This window comes from Phodopus roborovskii, unplaced genomic scaffold (genome assembly GCF_943737965.1).
Source record: "Phodopus roborovskii unplaced genomic scaffold, PHOROB, whole genome shotgun sequence".
NCBI lineage: Eukaryota > Metazoa > Chordata > Mammalia > Rodentia > Cricetidae > Phodopus > Phodopus roborovskii.
The window spans coordinates 10,855,226-10,876,933 of record NW_026125052.1 but is presented as its reverse complement, the minus strand read 5'-3'; the positions used below and the strand labels follow the sequence as shown (position 1 = coordinate 10,876,933).

General features: G+C 52.6%; 1 protein-coding gene across 1 annotated transcript; it reads right to left on the bottom strand.

Annotated features, from left to right (window-relative positions):
- Positions 1-10,334: 10,334 nt before the first annotated feature.
- Dlx3 (distal-less homeobox 3) lies at positions 10,335-14,369 on the bottom strand. The gene is made up of 3 exons (XM_051204831.1): positions 13,703-14,369; positions 12,485-12,675; positions 10,335-10,980 (listed from the first exon to the last, which is right to left on the bottom strand). The coding sequence occupies exons 1-3, from the start codon at positions 14,025-14,027 to the stop codon at positions 10,633-10,635; spliced, it is 864 nt and encodes a 287-aa protein (XP_051060788.1). The 5' UTR covers positions 14,028-14,369; the 3' UTR covers positions 10,335-10,632.
- Between the last annotated feature and the right edge of the window lie 7,339 nt (positions 14,370-21,708).

The window sequence follows — 21,708 nt, the reverse complement described above, 5'->3', positions numbered from 1 at the left end:
GGAGGTGGGTCCAGTAAATCCTTGAGGGCTGCTGGCTCTTCACAATGGACAAGCTTGGAGAGGGAAGCCTGTGTCTCTGCCATCTCATGCCTCTAGCTCCCATGCCCCAAACAGCTCGGATCCAGCACCAACAGAGGGCTACAAAGACCCCATCATTCTAGAGCTCATGCCTACTGGACAGCCTAAGGATCCTATAGCGCAGGGTTAACAGGAGTGTTGGGAGATAGAGACAAGAGGATCAGGAGTTCAGGGTCATCCTCAGCTCCATAACAAGTTCACAGCCAGCCTGGGCTACATGAGACTCTGTCAAGGAAGGAAGGGGGGGAAGGGAGAAAAAGAAAACTAGCAAGAGGTTGGTGTGATAGTGTATGTCTCTAATTCCAGCATTCTGGAGTCCCAGGCCAGCCAGCCATATATGGTACTCCATCTTAAAACTAAATTAAATAGTAAGTAAATAAATACATATATAAAAAACTCCAGTTTCTCTCTATTGCTATCCTCCTCCCCTCCTCTCTCTCTCTCTCTGTGTATGTGCAATGTGTGTACAGGAACACAGATCTCTTTATTTCGATCCTCTGGCTTTTCTTACCCCATCCCTTTCCCTGGCTAATGTTTTCTGGACATATTTCCCTAGGTGATTCTGGGGAAGGAGGCTGAATGGCCACAGAAATCTAATAAATTGATGATTTTATTTTATTTTTTGCTTGTAGAAGCCTTGCCTGCATCTTTCTCCAAGCTCTGGCTAGAACTCCCACCCTGGAGCTCCTTCTGGAACACCCATGGCTCCCAGACATGCCCATAGCATCCAGTGCAGCCAGTTGAAGGCTAGTTAAGGGTGGAGGCTTTCCTCTGAACTTCTCTGTGGACCTTTCTGTTTTCCTGCTCTGACACTGACTCCAGCCTCAAGGAGGGTCAAAAGGACCCAGAGCCCCTGGCTGACAAAGAAGGCTTGGAGCCCTGTGTTCGCCACAGCTTGCTGGGTGACCCGGGCAAGTTATACACTCTCTGAGACTCACATGACTCCCTGTTTGGTAGGGACAGGTGGTGTTACCACCACTTTTCCCTCAAGGCTAGAGTTTTCTAAGGCAGACCTCAGAGTTTCCCATTAGACTGACAGCTCTCCAGGAATAGACTTTGATTCCTTGAATCAGATAGGATGCCTTCTGCCGCTCTTTGCAACCCCACAGTTGGCTGACATTGAACTGCTGAGCCACTGAGCCAGGTCGGACTGGCCCAGAAAGAGTAAAGGAGTGGGCCCCATGGAGAATGGCAGGTTTTCTGATGTGTCTCCTCCTCCTGCCAATCCTCAGCTTCTCTGGCTCCCAAATGGAGAGATGAGTTCATTTCCAGGGGATGGTGTGACTGCAGATTCCACACAGGACATGTTTCCATCTGGACTGGCTGCCTTCCAGAGCTCAGTGGGACCTTAGGAAGATGCTTGCCACACTGCTCAGAATGAAACTGTTCTGTCTGTGGCTCCCGTTGGCAAGCCCATGACTAAAACACAAGGCAAATGATTAGGTTAAAGTGTGCTACCCTGGCCTCCTTCTCTGTTCACACAAAGGGAGGGAAGGTCCTTTACATGCTCCCCCAAAACCGTGGTAGCCAGAGGTCACTCTGAGGCTCCCGGCTCAGTAGCTCCTTTCTCTACCCATTCACTTTTCCCCCAGCCCTGATATTCCCTTTATGAGGAAGGCCTACACAGCTACTGGCCCATTCCTCTCTCTGGACAGAGGAGCTGCTCTGGGTCTCTGCAAGCTGAGGCCTGCCATTGACTGCTCCTCCCAGCCCTGGAGCTGTCGGGAATTCTTTTGCTCCAACAGATCCTCAGGGGAAGACAGACTGCACGAGGCTCCTGACATGCCTCTGCCTAACTCCTGTCACATTCCCTGAGCCCAGGGGAATCAGCTGTGTCCACCAATGCAGGGCCTTCTACCCCTGTGACCCTAGGCCTTTGACTTACCTCCTCAGGCTTATGCCTCCCTCCCTAAACCTGGAATCTGCCTTAAGACTCAGCTCTGGGCCCTTCCAGTCTTTGGCAACTCCATCTGGAAAATAAGAAATAAACCCCCTTGCACTGCTAAGAAAATTTACCTTCTTTCCTAGACAGACTTTATCAAGGGTCCCCCAGAGTGCATCTGTTTGCTGAGAGACTCAGGGTAGGGTACTTTATCTCTCTGGGTTTTTCTTTGCTCACCTCTGCATCAGGGTTAATGAGCAAAATGACACATCCAAAGGCCAGGCATTCTTCCTCCCTCCCTTCCTCCCTCCCTTTCTTTCTTTCTTTCGGACAAGCTTTCTCTGTATAACAGCGCTAACTCACTTTGTAGGCCAGGCTGGCCTTGAACTCACTGATATTTCCCTGCCTCTGGCTGAGTGTTGGGATTAAAGGTATAGACCACCATTGCCGCCTTTATTTTATTTTATTTTTTAAGTTTGTTTTGGGTCAGAGTCTTCATGGGTAGTCCAGGCTACTCTCAGACTCACAACCTTCCTACGTCTTCCTTCTTTTCTAAGTGTTGAGATTTCGGGTATGCTCGACTTTTTGTTCATGAAACACCTCTCTACCTCTAACCTCAGAGCACCTCCATCAGGTGTGGGAGAAGGGGAACAATTGTTTTCTTTGGTATTTGTGATTGACACCTAGAAATTCTGAGAATTCTACAGAATTGCACACACACACACACACACACACACACACACACCCCTCCTAAGATTAAGAGACTTAATGTGGTGACTAAATACAGGATACATGTAAGATTGCAGTAACAGTTCTCTCGTATGGCAATAGAAGAGGGGAAGTGTCCCTCTTTAAGGGAAAGGTTAAACAAGCTGCTGTCAGGGTACACCCACGGCTCCTACCATTGTCCTTTCTGCTGGTCCCAGGGTATAGCCGTTTCTAAGTGACTGTCCCTTCAATAAAGCTGAAGCACAGCAGATTTACATTGGAATCAATAAAGCCCTTTCACCATAGAAGAATTCTTTTTAGGATTTGTGCTCATGTGGGCACGCAAGTGTGTGTGTGTTTGCCCATGCATATGTATTCATGAATGGTGTGTGTGTGTGTCTATCTGTGTATGTTTGCACACAAGTATGCCACAACTTTTGGTAGTCAGTTCTCTGGACCCCTCTTGTTTCTGCCCTGTGGGGTACCCTGACCTTCCGACGTTCTGGGGCAATCCCATCTCTGCCTCCCAGCTCACTGTAGAAGTGCTAGCATTACAGCTATGCCCAACCATGGTTGTACCAGGTTTTTCTTCTCTTTACTTTTTTTTTTTAACATTGGTTAGTTTCAGGAATCAAACTCAGGTCCTCTACTGGTGGTGCGGCAAGCACTTTTGTTCACCGAGTCCTCGAACCCAGCCAGCCACCTAAAGAGGTATTCTACAGGAGATCACCCCACACACAGGAGGAAGGCTAGCTTTGAACATCCATTGCCGGTCCTAAGACCTCCCTAAGGGTCACAAGGAGTGTCTGAATTGCCCATAGATGATTTAATGGAAAAGGAACAGCAGTTTGAGTCCTCATCATGGTGCCAAGCTTTGTGCCAAGCCCTCCACACGCTTATGTGCTAACCCATCTCATTTCTTCAGCAGCCCTAAAAGAGAGAGACGATTAGCTTCATTTTATAGGTGAGTGGAAGCAAGATTCAGAGAGGGCAAGTGACTGGCCTGAGGTTACACAGCCTCAGGTATATCACCTGTAAGATGGGATCATGCCAGCTAGTTATCAGGAGTCAATAAGATGAGGCTCAGGAAAGCTCTTGGCATAGAAGCTGTGTGCGAAGCTGTGTGCCGAGCACACAGTAGGTCCTCAGGGAGCATCTTCCTGACCCAGAACTTTAGAGCAGTTTCTTCTGCTGCCTTCCTACCAGCCTGCCTCCCACTCCTTCAGGCTGACACACTCCTCCAGCTGCCCCTGCTCCCTGGACTGAGAGTGCCTCATCCTTCCCATGTCTCTCATTGGTGATTCCTGAGCTCAGGGCACAACTGACTGATCCCCAGGGGTGGGTGTGGGCCTGTGCCACACGCGTCGAATGACGTGGCTGGATGCACTGGGAAGGGTGCACTCTGTTGCTATTTGCCAGGTGTGAGGTGAACTGCCTGGGGGGAGGGGGAGGGGGAGGGGATGCCCCTCCCTCACTGCAGCTGATCCTCCAGGGTGTGGAGCCTCCTGCTTACTCAGCAAACACTGCCATCCTGCACTGATTTGTCCTGGGAGACAACCCAGGAGTTTGGGCCCATCTCCCGTTGGTTCCCCTTCTGAGGCTGCCCGCTTCCCTGGCCTCAGCATCCTAGGACTCCTCGGGTTCAGCAGGTCAAAGTCCTGATCTTTCACCCCCCCAGGCAGCTCCTACCACTCCCCAGCCTTCTGGCTGACTGAGGAAAGCTCTCTAGGGGAGCTCTTGGTTCTTGCAGGGGCTGAGCGCCCACTTGGAACAGTCTGTCCAGATGTATTCTGGTACAGGTACAGGGGCCCACCCTCAGAGCTCTCTCATTTTCTGTGTGACCTCAGGTAAGTGGCACAGTCTCTCTGTGCCAATATCCTGATGATTAGAGGACGCATGTCCTAGCAAGGACACAGTTGCAGTCTGTTCCTCAGTTACACAGGACGGTTTCTGTGAGCTTGGTCCCCCCTCCCATCATCTCCATAACAGCCTGCCTAGCTGGAGGCAGTCATCACTGCCCCTACCCAGTCTGGCCTTCCATCCCTCGGCTGACGCTGAGAGTGGGCCTGTGTGAGGGTCCCAGGAGCTCTCCGTCTCTTTGTGCTTCATCCCCTGACGCTCACAGAGCATCCTGATATTCCAGCTGCACAAGACACCTCCTGGGGTGAGGCAAGGTGCTCAAGACCCTGCCCTGGCATCTGCCCCCTTGAGTTCTTTCCCCAGCTCTGTCCCTAGGGATGTATACAGAAGGATTCCCAGGCCCTTTCCCTTCCAGGCCTATAACTCTCCCCAGGGTGAATAAAACCATGGCAAAAGCCCATGCCTGTGCTCTGACCTGGGAGGGAGTCCTGCAGGGACTGTGGTGGCACTTTCAGAGCTGAGCCAAGTGTGAGAAGCATGTCTGAAAGACAAAGGAGAGAGCAGGCTCGAGGTGGTACCAGAGGCAGGCACCTCTGTGAGTTCAAGGCCACAAGGAACTCACAAAGCTACACAAAGAAACCCTGTCTCAAAAAACAAACAAACAAACAAACAAACAGCCACAGAGGAGAAAGCTGGGGACCAGGATGGAGGGGGAAGTTAAGGGAGGACCTGCTGGGAGAGGAGCTGTGGGGCTCCATGGAGGAAAGCTTGTCTGTCATTGTTGTTGACCCACATGGCTCCCTCAGCCCCCACTTTCTCCTCCTCCTCCCCTCCCACCATCCTTCTGCCCTCCTCCTCTGGGCCCACAGAGGAAACTCAGCTCCAAGCACTTTTTGGCCTACCAGTCTGTGGGATGCCGTAAACAGCTTATTACAGTGATTAACACTGCAATTAGAGCTGGAGAAACAGGGGCATGGACTGGCTGCTGGGTCATGTCCCACCCCCACCCCACAGAGTGCTCTCCCCTTCCCCTCCAATCCACTCTGGGCTTAGTAATCCAACCAGGGCCCTCACCTAGGAGCTGCCCAGAATTGGCCCATTTCGTTCATAGGGTGTCCGTCCCAATAGGGCTTTTGCAGGAAGAGAGAGTAAACATGGTGTATGGAGGCTGAATTTTAGGAGGGCTAAGACCCTCTCAGGGACAGGATTATGACAGTCCTTCTCATCTACTTCCCTAAGAGTTGTCTCCTCCACCCAGAGGAACGGGCCTTTACTTCTCCAAGTTCAATGTGTCAGGGCAGCTATTGGCCCACCAGAGAGGCTGGAAACAGGTGGAATATCATTTTTAATGAACTCAGCATCCAGGAAGGACCCCCAGGGATCTTCCGAGCCTGGTCCTTCCCTCCTGAGCTCTAGCCTGACATCACTCAAGATGCCTGCCTTCACTATTCTCATAGGCTTTGTTCCTTTCCATCCCAAGGGGTTGGGGGAGGCACTGCAGGAGGGGTCCTGGGGGAGTACTTCATCTGCTTCTGGTCCAGGAGGTCTCAGCTCAGGGTTTGAAGTCCTTCCACAGGCTGTGGCCATCTGTGCCTGTCACACAGCTCAGGAAACAGAGGCTGGCCGTTTTTGAAGGCACCCAGAGTTGGTGGATCAGCAAGTGTAGCAATACAAAGATGGTCAGTCAGCCAATGCTATGGGTGAGGATAGAGCCCAGGCTGAATGGAGAGCATGGCAAGTTAGATTGCCAGCATCCACTTCCATTTACTAAGCAGGTTTATCGAGTGTGGCATACCTTGTTAAGCATTATACTGAGCCATCCCACTTAATCTCCCCCACCTCCAGCTCTTTTGGTTGGTAGAATCATCCCTATGTTACAGGTGAGCAGACCTAAGTTCAGAAAGGTTAAGAGACTTGGCCAGGACCACATAGCCAGTAAAATCATGAAGGCTGGATCCAAAAGACTGCAGAGTGCACATTCCCGACCACAACATTAAGCTTTTCTTAGGGCCTTCCCTCCCCTCAGACCTCTCTAGGAAGAAGCCTGCTTCAGGGCTGATCATGTGGGACAGGTGGGTGCAGCTGTGGTGACTCCAGCTTTCTGACTCTGACAGACAGAAAGTCCATCCAGAGGACTCAGTCTCTGTGCAGACCTGGGTTCAAATCCCAGCTCTGTCTTGGATTTTCCATGTATTCTCCACAGACTCTTTAGCCTCAACTTTCATTCTCTCCCTTGTGTTTTTGGGTTTTTTCAAGACAGGTTTTCTTTTTATAGCCCTGGCTGTCCTGGCACTCTGTAGACCATGCTGGCCTCAAACTCAGAGATCTGACAGACTCTGCTGGCATTAAAGGCCTGTACCACCACACTGTCCTGCTCATTGTTTTCCTCTCCACCCCCTTTTTGTTTGTTTGATCATTTGAGGCAGGTTCTCATTATGTAGCCCAGGATAGCTTTGAATGCATCATGTAGCTGGCCTTGAAATCACTATTTAGTCTAGGCTGACCCTAAATTTCCAAATCTCCTGTTGCAACCTCCAGATCTCTAGGATTACAGACCTGAATCACCATATCCAGCCTTTTTTCTTCCTTCCCCTCCTCCTTTTCTTTTTTGGTGCTAGATATTGAATCCAAACCTTCATGTATGCTAAGCGTAAACTCTACTACTGCCAGAACCTCAGTTTTCCCATCTGAAAAATGGGCACTATCCCACTCACCTGCCACACTGTTGCTCACCAAGTAGTTAACAAATGCCACCTGTTATGTAATACTAAGACGTGGAAACCAGTGACCTTCAGGCACACTGGGGTTCCCTAGTCTGCCCCTTCTTTCCCTGAAGATTGTCCAGAGACAATGCGTGTAGTCAAGCAGCACCTGGAGGCTCTGCAGTCCCACCTTGGCATGAGGCCAGGTCCCTCCGCTAAGCTCTTGTCCCCATGGGGCTCCTCCTCCTCAGGGTGGGTAAAGGGCAAGTTGACCCCTGGCCTAGAGGTGGGCCTGGAGGTGAGGAGAGGAGGAAGGGGAGGTCAGGGGTGGGGCTGACCCCACGGGAGGTCACCTGGGCAGTTAATCCAGCCTGACAGAGCTGGGATGAGTTGGGAGGAATTAGGCCCTTACGACATCCTTTTATCCGTCACCGCCTGCCTGCCCGCCCAGCCTCCCTCCTTCCTTCCTCTCTCTGCCCTTTTCTCCTCTCTCCCTCCCTTTGCTGGCAGCCCAGCCCTAATAAAATGCAGTGTCTCCAGCGAGTCTGCCCGGCTGCCGCCTCGCAGCTCCTGCCTGCACGCAGCCCTCAAACCAAAAGCTCAGTGCAGCCCCGCCTGGCAGCTGCCAGCTTAACCCTTGCCGGTCCAAGCCAGTCATATGGGCGTGGCCTCCCAGGCTGGCTTGCAGGATGGGTGAGGCCTACTCGGAGAGGTACAGGCCAGGGTAGGGGCTGAGGTCCTGTCCTGAGGACAGGGCATCCAGGTAGCATGTGCTAAGGGCCTTCTCATCTTCACTGTGTCCTGGCCACATAGCAGCCCCCAGAGACTCCATCCATACGACACTGGCTGGTGGTCCAAGGCTGAGCTGGATCATAGTGGCAGCTGGGTGGTGTCCTGACTTTCTAAACAAGAATGCAACTGTGTGTGTGTGTGTGTGTGTGTGTGGTGTGTGTTGATAGGTGAACCTGAGTATATTCTGCACTTGTGTGTTGGGGGGCCTAGTTCTCTTTGGTTTGTTGTTATATTAGTGTGAAGTTCACCTGTCTCTGGTGTGTGTGTGTGTGTGTGTGTGTGTGTGTGTAAGGGGTGCTATTTTCCTCAAAGGGTGATGATTTTCTTCAAGTGGGACTTCATGTATGTGTGACAAGTGATATCACCATGTGTCTGTCAGCTGGAAAGCTGCATAGTGTTGTTGTGCATCCATGCCATCTCCTGGCACACACACACACACACACACACACACACACACACACACATACACACACACACACACATTTACCCTCCCTTCAGAAGCCTTGGAGTTGGGATCTGGAAGAAGGGGTCAGCATTTCCAGCATAGGCAGTCAGTGACAGCATCTTGAATATTCTGAGCCAGGGCCACACCCTTCCCAAGAAGGCAAACACAGGCCCCCTCCCCCCATCTCATTGCTTCCCAAGCCCAGTCTGAGGTCCCACCAGCTACAGAAACAGTTCCTCCTGTTGGCTGGTCCCATGCTCACCCAAGCTAAAAGGGATAGATAGGAGGGTGAGGGGCTGGGAGTGCCTGGGCGTGGAGGCAGGGGTTTTACATGCATGTGCAAGCATGTCTATGTGTGAGCTCAAGATCAAAGAGCAGCCCCGAGCTGACCTGGCAACAGCGGTGGCAGTAGCGGTGGCAGAGGACAGCTGGCTGACAGAAAACGCCTAGCCACCTAGCCCTCCATTGGGAGCCTCCCACCCAGGCCTGCTCACAGTGTGGGCAGCCACAGGGTCAGGAGCACCTGCCCCCAGCTCAGCATCCCCTAGAAGAAGAGGTCCCTCCCCACTTAACACCCACCCCCAACTCCAGACCTTTCCTTGGGAGCTGCCTGCCATGAGTCTCCAGTTCAAAGAGCACTGTGGTTATTTTCTTCTTCATTTTTTTTATTAACGTTATATATAAAGACTGGTCCAGTAAGAAAGCAGAAATGAGAAGGCTGGGGAGGGGTGGGAGCTGGCTTCATTCCTGTCCCCTTGGGGTGGGACTGGGAGACCCACCACATCTCTCCTTACTCCTGCACCTCCCACAAAACCCAAATCCAGCAGGAGCCCACATTCCCTCTTTCGGCTAGCAATACACAGGGAGATTGGTCCAGGAGGAACAGGGTCACATAAATAGGAAACCACAAGGGAGGAGGCTGCTTCTCTTGGTTACTCTTTAAAAAAAAAAAAAAAAAAACCTTTAATATATATATATATATATATATATATATATATATATATATAACTAAGTCTTTTACCTCTCCTTTTCTTCGATGTCTTACCACATCAGGGGCAGAGGAAAGTTAGCTTTGGGGGGACGCCTGGGCCAGGGAGAGGCAGTGGTACCAGCCCTCTAAGCAGCCAGCCTCACCCCTAAGGCACTAAGTCCTAGGCCTCCTCTTGTCTCCTAGCTCCTCACTTGCATCCTGTAGCTGAGTAAAAGCAATCTGTTTCCACAGCTGCCGAGAAGGGGGTGTTTGGGGATTTGTCTTGCCTGGTATATCTCTGCAGGGAGTTGGGGTTTGACCCCCCCAGACTTCCAACTCACTGGGACAAAAGGAAGGGTGGAAGGGGACAGAGCAGAGCTGCCCCCCCCCCCCCCGAGATGAGTGGGATTTGGTCCTAACTGTTAACAATGCCCTTTGTTGTCCTATGTTTCAACAGCTTTTAAAACCAGAGTTGTGCAAAGTCCTATACATGGAAGAAGATATTGGGTCCTTAGGAAAAACACGGGTGGACCTTCTCCCCAGGGAAGGAGCGGAGACTTGGCTCCTTTAATCCTTCCCTGGATATTAAAAGGCTCCCTCATTTGGGGGGAGTTTTCTTTGGTTTAACCCTCAAATCTTAAATGAGGGCTGGAGAACATCCAGTGCTAGGTCAGGCCCCCACCTTGAGGATCAGCTGTGATGTGATGTCCAATGTCTTTTTAAAAAGTGGCTCAAGAGTGGGTTGGTTGCCCCGCCCGGATGGCTTGGGTCTTGCGGTCAGTGCTGGAATCCATGGTGTCTGGTGCCCCTGCCCAGGCTGGACCTGCAAATACTCCGGCTCTCTGCATTTTGGAGGTCTCTACTGTGTTTGAAAGACTGGAAGGTGATGATCCATCTAGAGGCAATCCAGGTTCCTGGAGCAGAGAGCATGTGCTGTCCCCACTGGAGTGAAATGCCTCAACATCTGGAGGGCACCCCAGTCTAAGCAGGGGGAAGGAGGTTGGTTTGGGAGAGCATCCTTGGTCCATGCATATCTCATCTGAAGGTTCTTGGGTCCCTGGAAGAAGGGACAAGGGAGGGGGGAGGGAGTCTTTCCCCTGTGCCCCTCGATGATTCCTGAGTGTCACTAGGATAGGGCATCTTCTGCCTGGTCCTGGGGGTCCTTCGTAGGGGGGGGCGCAGGCCAGGTGGGTGCTCAGTACACAGCCCCAGGGTTAGGCGGAGGCCCAGGGGAGGCATGGTGCAGGGTAGCCGGCTGAGGTGGCTGCTGCTGTAAGTGGGGTCCGCTGAGGTTCTGTGCGTGGTACCAGGAGTTGGTGGGGTCCTCCAGGTAGTTGGGGGAGGCACTGTACGGGAGAGGTGGGGGCAGCTGATTTCGGGTGGGGGCTGGAGTGGAATGGGAAGACGTGTCCCAGAGGGCTGGTGATGGTGGTGAGTTGCAGGCCATGGAGTCGCTGTTGTTGGGACTATGCTCCAGGGGCACCTCCCCATTCTTGTAGAGCTTTTTGAACTTGGAGCGGCGGTTCTGGAACCAGATTTTCACCTGGACAGAATAAGAAAAGAGCAGGTAGTTAGCTTCTCAGGGAGGCCAAAGGGAAACTCCACAGGGAACCCAGCCTGGGGAAGGCAAGAGCAGTACCCAGCCTCTTGGGGAAAGTAGGCAAAAACCCCAGGGCCTCCACTGCCAAGCCAGCATCTTTCTTTCCAACTGGAAAAGAACTGTGGTTGGGAACATTCTACTGGTCCAGTTTGCCACTTCCGAAGTACGACCTTAAGCAGGTTACTTAACCTCTCTGGCCTCACCTTGCTCTCATTGCAAAATGGGGACCATGACAACACTATCGCCTACCTCAAAGGGCCACTATAAAGCTCAAGAAAGTTAAGATATATAGAAAACTTAAACCGCCTGCTAGATAGCAAGCCCTCAATAAAAATGCACCCTAAGCGGGATCTGGGCAGTTTGTAATATTTTGCCCACATCAGAGGCCCTAAGCCGAGGCTCACAGACACACAGGGACAAACACACACCCACACAGGTATCTCCATACAGCAACATACCCACTCACAGCCTCATGAAGCCACCAGACAGTAAAGCTATAAATGCATGCAGATACACCCAGATAAGAACACCTCCATTCACACATAGGTGTGAAGGGTTCTTGGGCTCTTGCTGGGGGTTGAGGGTGACCCAGGAACTCAGGAGCAGGTGAACCACCTGGATTCCCAACTCCCTAAATTTTCCTTGGGGTATCTCCCCCTCCCCCTGCTTCTCTCCACCCCATGACTGGTACAAACAATGAATCAGCTCTTCACCAGGTGACCCAGATTCCCGATGGACCAGGCCCCATGCAGCCCAGCCACAACCAAGGCCAGCCTGTCAACACCTGTAGAGAGCCAGGCACCCAGCATTCCTCCCCAGAGCAATGAAACTTCTTGGTGTTTAGGGACAGGTAAAGGGGTAGGGGTGGACCCCACTTTCCGACTCCTTGTCTTTTAGTAGAGAACCTCTCTGCCTGACTTTTGGGTGCGAAGCAAGACCATGTTTTTACCCAAACAAACATTTTTATGTACATGCTAACTGGTGCTCCATCATAGACACTTGCCTTCTGTTTGCAAAATGACCCATAAAGGACTTTCCTTCCACCTTACATGAGTATCCCCTGGCATATCGCCTGAACTCCCTACATGCACATACATAGTCTGGGAGAGAGGCAACATGGACTCCTATATTCTGTAGCATTGGTGAGGGTCTTGGTAGCTGGGTGTTTTGGGGTGCAGGGGAGGGCATCTCTCTGTGACAGACATACACAGTTGCATAAAAAGATGCACACTGCCCCCTTCTACATTCGCTACTGTAAAGCTTTCTACGGAGGCTGAAACTTAAGAGTCACTCAACCCATAGGCAAGAGTTCCAGCAATCGGCGGCGGCTGAGGAGCAGGGGTTGGAGTGTGCTTAAATGTCCAGCCAGGCTCACAGGTACCTAGGGAATGCCCGGTCCCTCGTGCTCCCATCTGCCCGCGGTGACTCTGGAGCATTCAGTACTAACCTGTGTTTGTGTGAGGCCCAGCTGTGCAGCTAGCTCGGCGCGCTCCGGCAAGGCCAGATACTGGGCTTTCTGGAAACGGCGCTGCAGGGCAGCCAGCTGATAGCTGGAGTAGATGGTGCGCGGCTTTCGGACCTTCTTGGGTTTGCCGTTCACCATGCGTACCTCGGCTTCCGGCTCCTCTTTCACCGACACTGTAAGAGGGAATGCACCAGCTTAGCTTCGGCCTGCGATCCTCTCTCCCCGCGCTCTCCAAGATCCCCTCACTATCGAACGCCGCACCCTTCGGCCCACTGATCTCTCCGGGACTTCTTTGGAGGAGCGTTGTGCCGCCCGCGCCCAGGGAGGGAACCGCGGCGACCGAGCCGGACCGGCGGCCGCCCACGACGCGGCGCTCCCAGCTCCGCACCCCGGCCCTGGAGCGCCGTCCCCGGCGCCAGCAACCGCCTAGGCGAGGACCGCGCGGCTTCGCTCACAACGCCTTCCCGGCTCAGCCTCTCGCCTGCGGACTGTCCTCTAGTGACCCACCGAACCCGCGGCGGCGTCTCCCACTCCGTCTAGTCCTCCCATCTCCTTTTAATAAGCTTCCTAGTTCAGATAATGTGTTTCAGAAGAATTGCAAGGATAGTACAGGCATTCTGTCTCTCTTTTTCCTTTCCCTCTGTTTTCTTTTTCTTCCTCCCTCCCCCTCCTTTCTTCCTTTCTCTTGTTTTTCTCTTTCTTCCTTTCCTCTGTTGCTTTCTTCCGTGTTTTTCCTTACTGTCCTCCCCACATTTCTTTCTCGTATCCCCACCTCTGGCTTTCTACATCTCTACTTCTCGGTCTCTCCTTCCTTCATTTCTGTGACTTCTTTGGGTCTTTCTCCACGTGCCCTTCGCTACTTCAGGTCTCCCCCAGATGGCTTCCAGAGAAAGGGCCCCGGAGCCTCCAGTCCTCAGGCCCTCAAGCCATCGCGAGCTGACCCACAGGATCGCAGCACTGAAGGTTCCCCCTGATCACCCAGAACGCGCTCCCTGTGGCCCCGACTGCCCCGGTGTCTCCAGGAGACCGCGGCACACAGAGTCGTCCATCCTCTCTGGAGGTCATCTAACCCCATCTCCTTCAACTCTTCTATGTCTTACTCTAGAGATTTCCCTAGATTTCAGCTCCCATTCCTAGACTTCCTGTCGCTGGGGGACCTTCCAGTGCCTCGCACCCTCCCCATAACCGCGGCGTCCTCACCTGGGTCCTGGGCAGGCAGCGGTTGCTCCCGGTATGCTCCATACTGCCTGTAGGAGCCCCCGTACGTATATTCCGACTTGGGCGAGTAAGCGCCAGTGCCAGCGAGCCCATTGAGATTGAACTGGTGGTGGTAGGTGTAGGGGTTCACCGTCTGGCCGTAGGGCTGGCCCGAGTAGTAGTCATGCTGGGGAGCGCTGTAATAGCCCAGATCAGTGACCGAAGACTCGGGCAGGGTGGGTGAGTCCTTGGAGCCTGCATGGCAGCTAAGCGAGCTGGAGATGTCGGTGAGGATGCTGCTGAGCTTGCGATCGAAGGAGCCGCTCATACTGGCGGGCGCCGCAGCTCCCCAGGCCTCCTCCGAGGAGCGCCGAAGAGGGCGGACAGGAGCGCCGGGTAGGCGGAGGAGCCCAGGTGGGATGTGTGTCCAGAGGGCGAGGACAGGGTCTGGTGGCGTCTGGGGGAGGGGTGGCCGAGGGGCGCTTAGACCATCGCTGGTCGTCGGTCAGTCGCTGCGTGCCTCTCTCCGCGTCCCAAGCCACAGTCAAATGCTGCCAGCTCCGCCCGGCCAGCCGGTTATAGACTCAATGTTGGAGTCGCAGAGGGAGGCTCCTACACGCTGATTGGCTGCAAGTCTTGCCTTCGAGGCAAAACATGCTCGCGCTTTCTCACTGGCTCCCCCAACCCTCTTTGTTGTTACCCCAAATGCACACACACACACACACACACACACACACACACACACACACACACACACACACACACACCACCGCCACGTTCCTCCTATGCTCAAGTCCAGATAAATCCTCCAAAGCAGGGGATGTGTGGAGGGGGCGGCTGAGCGGAGACCCCAGCTTCGTGGGTAGGGGTGGGCTTAGGTGAGATGAGGAAGGAGGGGAATTTGTCCATTGGGTATTTGTGGAAGGAGGTGGTCCTTGGAGATGTACGTGTGTACTATGCAAATGACAGATAAAGTGGCAAAAACCCAGGGTCTGTGAAAAATATTTTGATCGTTTTTCAAATCCGGAAAAAAAATTGAAAAAGAGCTTCTATGTTGAAAAACAAAGTTTGAGTATAGCAATATATTGCCTTTATGACGCTGCAGTCATGAAATGTAATTTTTTTTAAATCATGAAGGAAGAGTCTCGACAGGCAAAAGCATTCTGGGCCTGCAAAAGTCCTAAGTTGAACTGAGAGCACCCTACTGGAACAAGGCTGCATGGATTTAGGGGCTGCTCTAGAGAGTGGAGGTACCCCAAACTGTGTGTGTGCGCGCAGTTTCAGAGATGGACCAGGTTGAACTGAAAGAGTAATGAGGCTTAATGAGGCTGTAGTCCCCATGAGGCTGGCTTTCTGTGGACGTAAGTCGGTCTTGGGGGCAGGTTCCGAACAATATGGGACAGCACTTGGGAGGTCACACTTCATTGGGGGTCAGGGATAGACGAGTTTACATGTTCCACGGAATCCAAAAGGTTTGCTGTGCGTGCAAGAGTGCCTGCGAGAGAGTGTGTGGTGTGTGAGCGTGTCCGTGTGTGAAGTAGTGGGCGTGCAAGATTGTGAACTACCACTGTCAGCTGTGCAATCACGAATGTGCATAGATCTCTTGGACCCATCCATCTTCAATAGTAAAGAGCATGGCACGCCACTCAGCTCCTTCCCTCCATGAAGACCCTCATCAAGAGGCTTCTCACGCTGGAGCAATCTCCAACCCCCTTTCTCCCAGTCCTCTGGCTGTCAAAGCCCTTTCCCAGGTAATAGTTGCTGATTAGGGTGCCCCCCCATTTCTCTATTGCATCCCCACTTCTGCTCCCCAACCTATCCCAGGGAGAAAGAGAGCTTCTCCCAATTTCAATTCCTCCCCCCCCCCCCCGCCCCGCCTTCCTTACTCTTCTGGCACTTTGTTTCTCCTTGCCTTGCTAGCCAGGACGCACCACGTCGAGGACACGCAGTGCCAGCGCGCCACCTCGTGGTTGCTCCTGGGTTTTGCAGTCTGTCTTAAGGCCGCAGTGGAACCAGCCCCTGAGAGAAGAGGGGTCTCGTTCTATGTAGAGTGTGTAGGAGGGCTCAGTGGGTCTCTCCAGTGCCAGACCCTGACACAGGATCCCAGCCTGGAAAAACATGGGCTTGGAGGGGGCAGAGGACCTAGGTCGGGGCGCAGGGACAGGAGTAGTTGACCGCCTGGCCTGGGCCGCCCTGGGAGGCCGCCGCGTGGGAAAGGTGGGGGCGGGGGCGGGGGCGGGCGAGGGGAGCGCTATCTGTCTGTCTATCTGAGCGTCCCCCCAGCTCCTATCGCCCGCCGCTGCGAGCTCGTGGCGGGGCGAGTTGCCACCCGCTCTGGCTGCCCTCTGTTCTTCTGCCAAGAGGGCGCCCAAGGAGCCCGGGGCGTTGGGGGCAGGAAGGGCACTGGGCTGACGGCTCCCCTCCCAGGATGCGAGCGAGGGCGGCGGGCAAGGCCCGCTTTGGAGCCCCCAGCTGCCCACAGGGAAGGGACAGCTTTGGGCGAACCCTGCCTCGTGGGTTCGCTCATTCATTTGGGGTGAGAGGTGATTCAAAGATGCCCCAATCTCTCCTCACCCCACCTAGGCCTGGCACAAGAGCCTTGGGGTTATAGTGAGTTGTTTTAGGGTAATTTCTAAGGTCTGTTGTACTCTAGAAATGGACACGGAAATCACAACATCAGCAGCGTCAAGAGGCATTTAAGGCCGGGCGTGGTGGCACACGCCTTTAATACTAGCAGAGGCAGATGGATCTTTGTGAGTTCGAGGCCAGCCTAGTGTACACAGTGTGTTCCATGACAGCCAGGGTTATGTAGAGAGATCCTGTCCCGGGAGGAGGAAAAGGAAGATGAGGAGGAAGCAGCAGCATTTGTTTGTTTGGCTCTTCGAGACAGGGTTTCTCTGTGTAACAGCTCTGGCTATTCTGGAACTCGTTCTGTAGAGCAGGCTGGCCTCAAATTCACAGAAATCCTCCTGTCTTTGCCTCCAGAGTGCACCACCTTGCCCGGTCAGCACCATTATTTTAAATATGTTTTTTATAATTTATTTTTAATTTTATGTGAATTAGTTTTTTGCCTGCATTTATGTCTGAGTGAGGGTGTGTAAGTGTTTGATCTTCTGGAACTGGAGTTATAGACAGTTGTGAGCTGTCATGTGAGTGCTGGGAATTGAACCCAGGTCCTCTGGAATGAGCAGCCAGTGCTCTTAGCCACTGAACCATCTCTCCAGCCCCGGGAGTAATATAATGCAAATACTTATTTGACGGTGTGTGGTTAGCACCTTGTTGTCTGTTGCACAGTATGCTGGGGTCTGCCTACCCCATTCACCATCATCCTTCAGATACCTAAGATAGTCTTTGGGAAATGTTTGTTGAGTGGCCAAATAAGAGGAGCTGAGTCCCCTGTGTACTGTTTTGTTAGAGGCCAGTGCTAAGCTTGAGGTTTGCTTGATGGAACGCTGAAGCAGGCACAGGACTTATTCTCGAAGGAAATGAGTCCTAAGTTGTCCCTGAGGGGTCCCTCAGGACAGCAGGAAAGGAGCTACCAACAGCTGAGTGATAACTGGGTGGAGAGGTAACCAGAGGATGCAGTAGGACTGGTCTCACCCATTGGACCTCATCTGGTCCAGCAAGATGAGCAAGTGTCAGCTAGCCACAGTCCTGCTTCTGAAGGAGGGGGTGAAGCAAGGCAGCTGGTGACAGGTGACAGACCTCTGGGAGGCTGGCAGGAGTGAGGAGGGGCATTGTTTGGTGTCAAGATCGATTACACACACTGTCTCTGGCGTGGAGAAGAGGTGCCTGCTGATGGCGCTGTTTCCTGGAGACCAGGTATCAGGCCCATTGGGTAGAACCCACACTTCACAGAAAGTCAGGTAGAGGGGTGTGTAGGCAGGCTGGCTTTCTTCCTTGCCTGGGGCCCTGGCGCCATCTAGTGGTCATAGTAAAAATGGTCTTGTCTTGCATTACTCTGTTTTCCAGTGTGTAGAAGGAAATAGTGGGACCAGCTGAAAAAGGCTGCGTAAATGCTCGTGAAGCAGCCTAGAGCATAGTATAGGGTATCAGTGGTGGGGAGGCCCTAAGAGGGGCGCAGGAGCGAAGCCAGGGACTCATAACTCAGTCCTGGAAGTGGATAAAGACCATGTACTTAATTCATAGGCTGCAGGGAACCATTAAGTTTTAGCCAGGACCAGGCATGGTGGTGCACACCTTTAGTCTCAGCACTTAGGGAGGCAGAAGCAGGCCTGGTCTACATAGAGTTCCAGGATAACCAATTGTCTCAGAAAACAAACAACAAGTTTTAACCAGGAGTGGGACAGGATGGGAGTTTCATTCTAGAAGCATCTGGGCTGTTCTGTGAACAGTTATCAAGACTAAAGGCTAGAGGCCACTGTACTCATTCAAGCAAGAAGAAAGGCAGTGGGGTAGAAAGGATTATTTGCAGGACTGTCGGATGCAGGATCTTGGAGATGGACTGGGAGTGAGTGTCAGGGAGAGAGGAATGGAGAGGTAGCCCCCGATCTTCGGTTTGGACAGTTGAGTGGAAGGTGGAGGCATTCTATGAACAAGAGAACTCCAGGAAGAGGGCTGCATGGTGGGGGAAGAGGGTGTGGTTTGCTGGAAGGAAGCAGACATGCATCCTGATCCAAGAAATAGCATAAGTCAGAGTTGTGAGCTCAGCACTCAGACTGAGCACAGGCCAGAAGGCCACACACCCAGCACCCAGTGGTCTTGAGGACAAACACCATCTTGATCAATGTCAACAGAAATCACAAATCAGATTTTTATATTTTTAATATTTATTTCATTTTATGTATGTGAGCATCCTGCTTGAATGTGTACCTGTGCGCTATGTGTGTGCCTAGTACCCAAGGAGGTGGAAAGAGGTCATTGGATCCCCTGGGACTGCGGTTACAGATGGTTATGAGCCGCCATGTGGATGCTGGGAACTGAGCCTAGGTCCTCTGCAAAAGCAACAAGTGTTGTGTTCTTAGCCACTGAGCCATTATCCCAGCTGCTTTTTAACCTTTATGTAAGTGGAAGTGGACAGTATGTACGCTGTCATCTCTGTCTCCTCCTCCTCTCCCTCCTCTCCCTCCTCTCCCTCCTCTCCCTCCTCTCCCTCCTCTCCTTCCTCGTCTTCTCCCTCTTTTCGTCCTTTGCAGCACTGGGGATCGCGTCATGATGCTGAACACATGCTGTATCGCTGAGCTACTGGCTTTTCGAGCTCCTGTTTTGTTTGTTTTGTTTTTGTTGTTGTTGTTTTGTTTTTAACTCAACATTGTATTGTAAGATGTATGCATGTTGTAGGGTATATTGGCACATTCTGTGTGAGCTTCCTGTCACGGACTACATCACCGTGCATTTATCTGCTCTACAGCTGACAGGTCTTTGGGTAGCTTCCAGTCTGGGGTGATCCTAAGTATCGCTGAGAGGACTGTTCTTGCACCTGTCTTTTGGTACACGTGTTTTGTGCCTGAGGGTGGAATTGAGGGCCATGTGGCATGCGTGTGGGTGACTTTAGAAGATGCTACCAAGCAGTTCTCTGGTGGAGTCTGAGCATCAACTGAGACACCCCAGAAAGTCTGTCCAGCAGTGGTTGGTTGGCAACAGGCCACATGGTTCTGAAAAATTGGTCAGCAGCCAGGCGTGGGAACACACACTTTTAGTTCCAGCACTCGGAAGGCAGAGTTCGAGACCAGCCTGGTCTATACTGAGTCCAGTACTACCAGGATTATATGGAGAGACCCTGTTTCAAGAAGAAGGAGGAGGAAGAGGAAAGGGAGAGAGAAAAGGAGGGAGGGAGGAAGGGAAGGAGGGAGGGAGGGAAGAGAAGTCTGGGAAGCAAGGAGACTGCACAGAGCCAAGGAAAGTGGCAGCTGGTAGTCAGAGGTGGGAGGCACTGCAATGGGCCCTGAGTGTGGTGGAGGCTCTGAAGGAGAACTTCCAAGAGGAGGATGTGGCCATCAAGCTCCAAAGGGGCCATGTGGCTTGGCTGGGGCAGCATAGGGATGCCATCTCATGAGGAAGGGTGCCATGTCTCATGGAGTCGGTTGGTGACGTGGGGAGGAGCAGGGGGCTGTTTCCAGCCGATGCTAAGGAGAGAGTGGGAGGGAAGGAAGCTAGGGCAAGTACAGGCAGCTCAGTCCTGTCACTGGAGAGGGGCAGAGAGGGCGGGAGCTGGAGGGTGCCGGCTTGTTGGGAGCAGGGGTGTGAGTGTTTGAAATGGGAACAAGCCTGTTTTGATGTCAGTTGGAGCCAGTGGGTGCCAGCACTGTCCCTGAGGAGGTAGGCGGGAGGGAAGAATCTGGAAGCCCATCAAAGCGGTGATCTCTTGTGTTGAGTCAGGAAGGAAGATGAAATGATAAGAGGCAGCTCTTACTCTGGGCCAGGCAGGCTCTGCTCAACGAACTCGAGTTCATGCACCTTTCCTAATGAACCTTGAGGCAGGCACTCTCATTTCTGCCTTTCGACAGAAGGAGAAACTGAGGCACAGAGAACATAAGTACAAGGTGGAGTCAAGATCTGAGCCCAGACAGTCCTTGTCCTCCCCTTCCGGTTCCTCCTGCTTTGAGACAGGGTCTGACTCTGCACCCCAAACTGCTATAGAACCCACCATCCTCCCGAACACTGGGACTTCTGGAGGCCAGGGAGTCTTGACTTCCTGGAGCTGGGCAGGTCAGCCTTCTGGTTTATTGGTCCAAGGTTATTTGACGAACATGGAAACTGATCATGTGGGTATTTGCTAAGGCAACCCTTGAACTTGCCTGTATGTTTAAAACTTCTTAGGGTAACAAGGGGTGTTCAAGCTGTTTGGGGCTTACCCACCAGTACTTATTTGATGTATGTGTGATGTGTAAGGTTAAGCTATCGGGAGAGCTGGTGGAGCCAAAGACACGCTGATAGCAAACAAAGTGCGTGGGACACAGCATTGATAGAATGACATTTACTGGGGAGAAATCACTGACACCTGAAGCAGATGACCACTGCAGGTTCCTGCTCCAAGGATGCCACCTGATGCTCTCTGCGAACTGACCAGGAAGCAAGAGCTCCAGCTGGGGTCCAGGACCCCTCCTGTGCCCACGCCCCCAGTGGGCGTGGTCAGTGCAACAGTTGCAGCCGGGTGGATATCTCACTACCAAAGTCCAAAGGGAATCTGCTGCCAAGGGGACTAGGAAAGGACTGACAGGGTGACAGGGTACACAGGACATTTCTGGATGTGCCAGTGCACTCTCCCTGGGGTGGAGACGCCATAAGATTGTAGGGGCTCACTCCAGGCAGCATGGTGGGGAGGCTAGGCTCCTAGATGCAGGTCAGTGGGGTTGCTTGAAAGGCAGGCAATGGGTAATGCACGCTTTTAATGCTAGCACTCTGGAAGCAGAGGTAGGCAGATCTCTTGGAGTTCGAGGCCAGCCTGATCTACAGAGCAAGTTCCAGGACAGCCCAGGCTACATAGAGAAGCCCCGTTTAAAACAAACCAAAACAAGAAAGAAAAAAGAAAAGGAAGAAAGGCAGGAGAGTCAGTAGCAGGGGTTGTTCAAGAGTCCATTTGAGTGTGGAGGAAAAGGAAGAGTGAGTGAGCAGCTGATAAAAGAAGGGAAGAGTTCTGGGCTGGAGGGCCTAAGCTCAGGGGATGTCAGAAGAGGGTGCTGGATGAAGGAGTTACTATACACCCAGCAGAACCATCAAACCCCAATACCAGCCCATACCAAACGCTGGAGGAGACCATGGGGCGATCGGAACTCTCATTCACCGATGGAGGGTAGGTAGAGGAATTCAAGATGTGATAGGTGGATTCTCACAAGGGCAAAAATAAGAGGCTAGGATGCAGCTCAGTCGGTGGGTGCTTGCCCAGCACACATGAAACCCTGGGCTCTAACCCCAGCTTAAAGTCAGGCATGGTGGCTCTCACCTCTAATCCCAGCACTCAGGAGGCAGAGGCAGGCAGATCTCTGTGAGTTTGAGGCCAGCCTGGTCTACAAAGTGAGTTCCAGGACAGCCAGGCTACACAGAGAAAC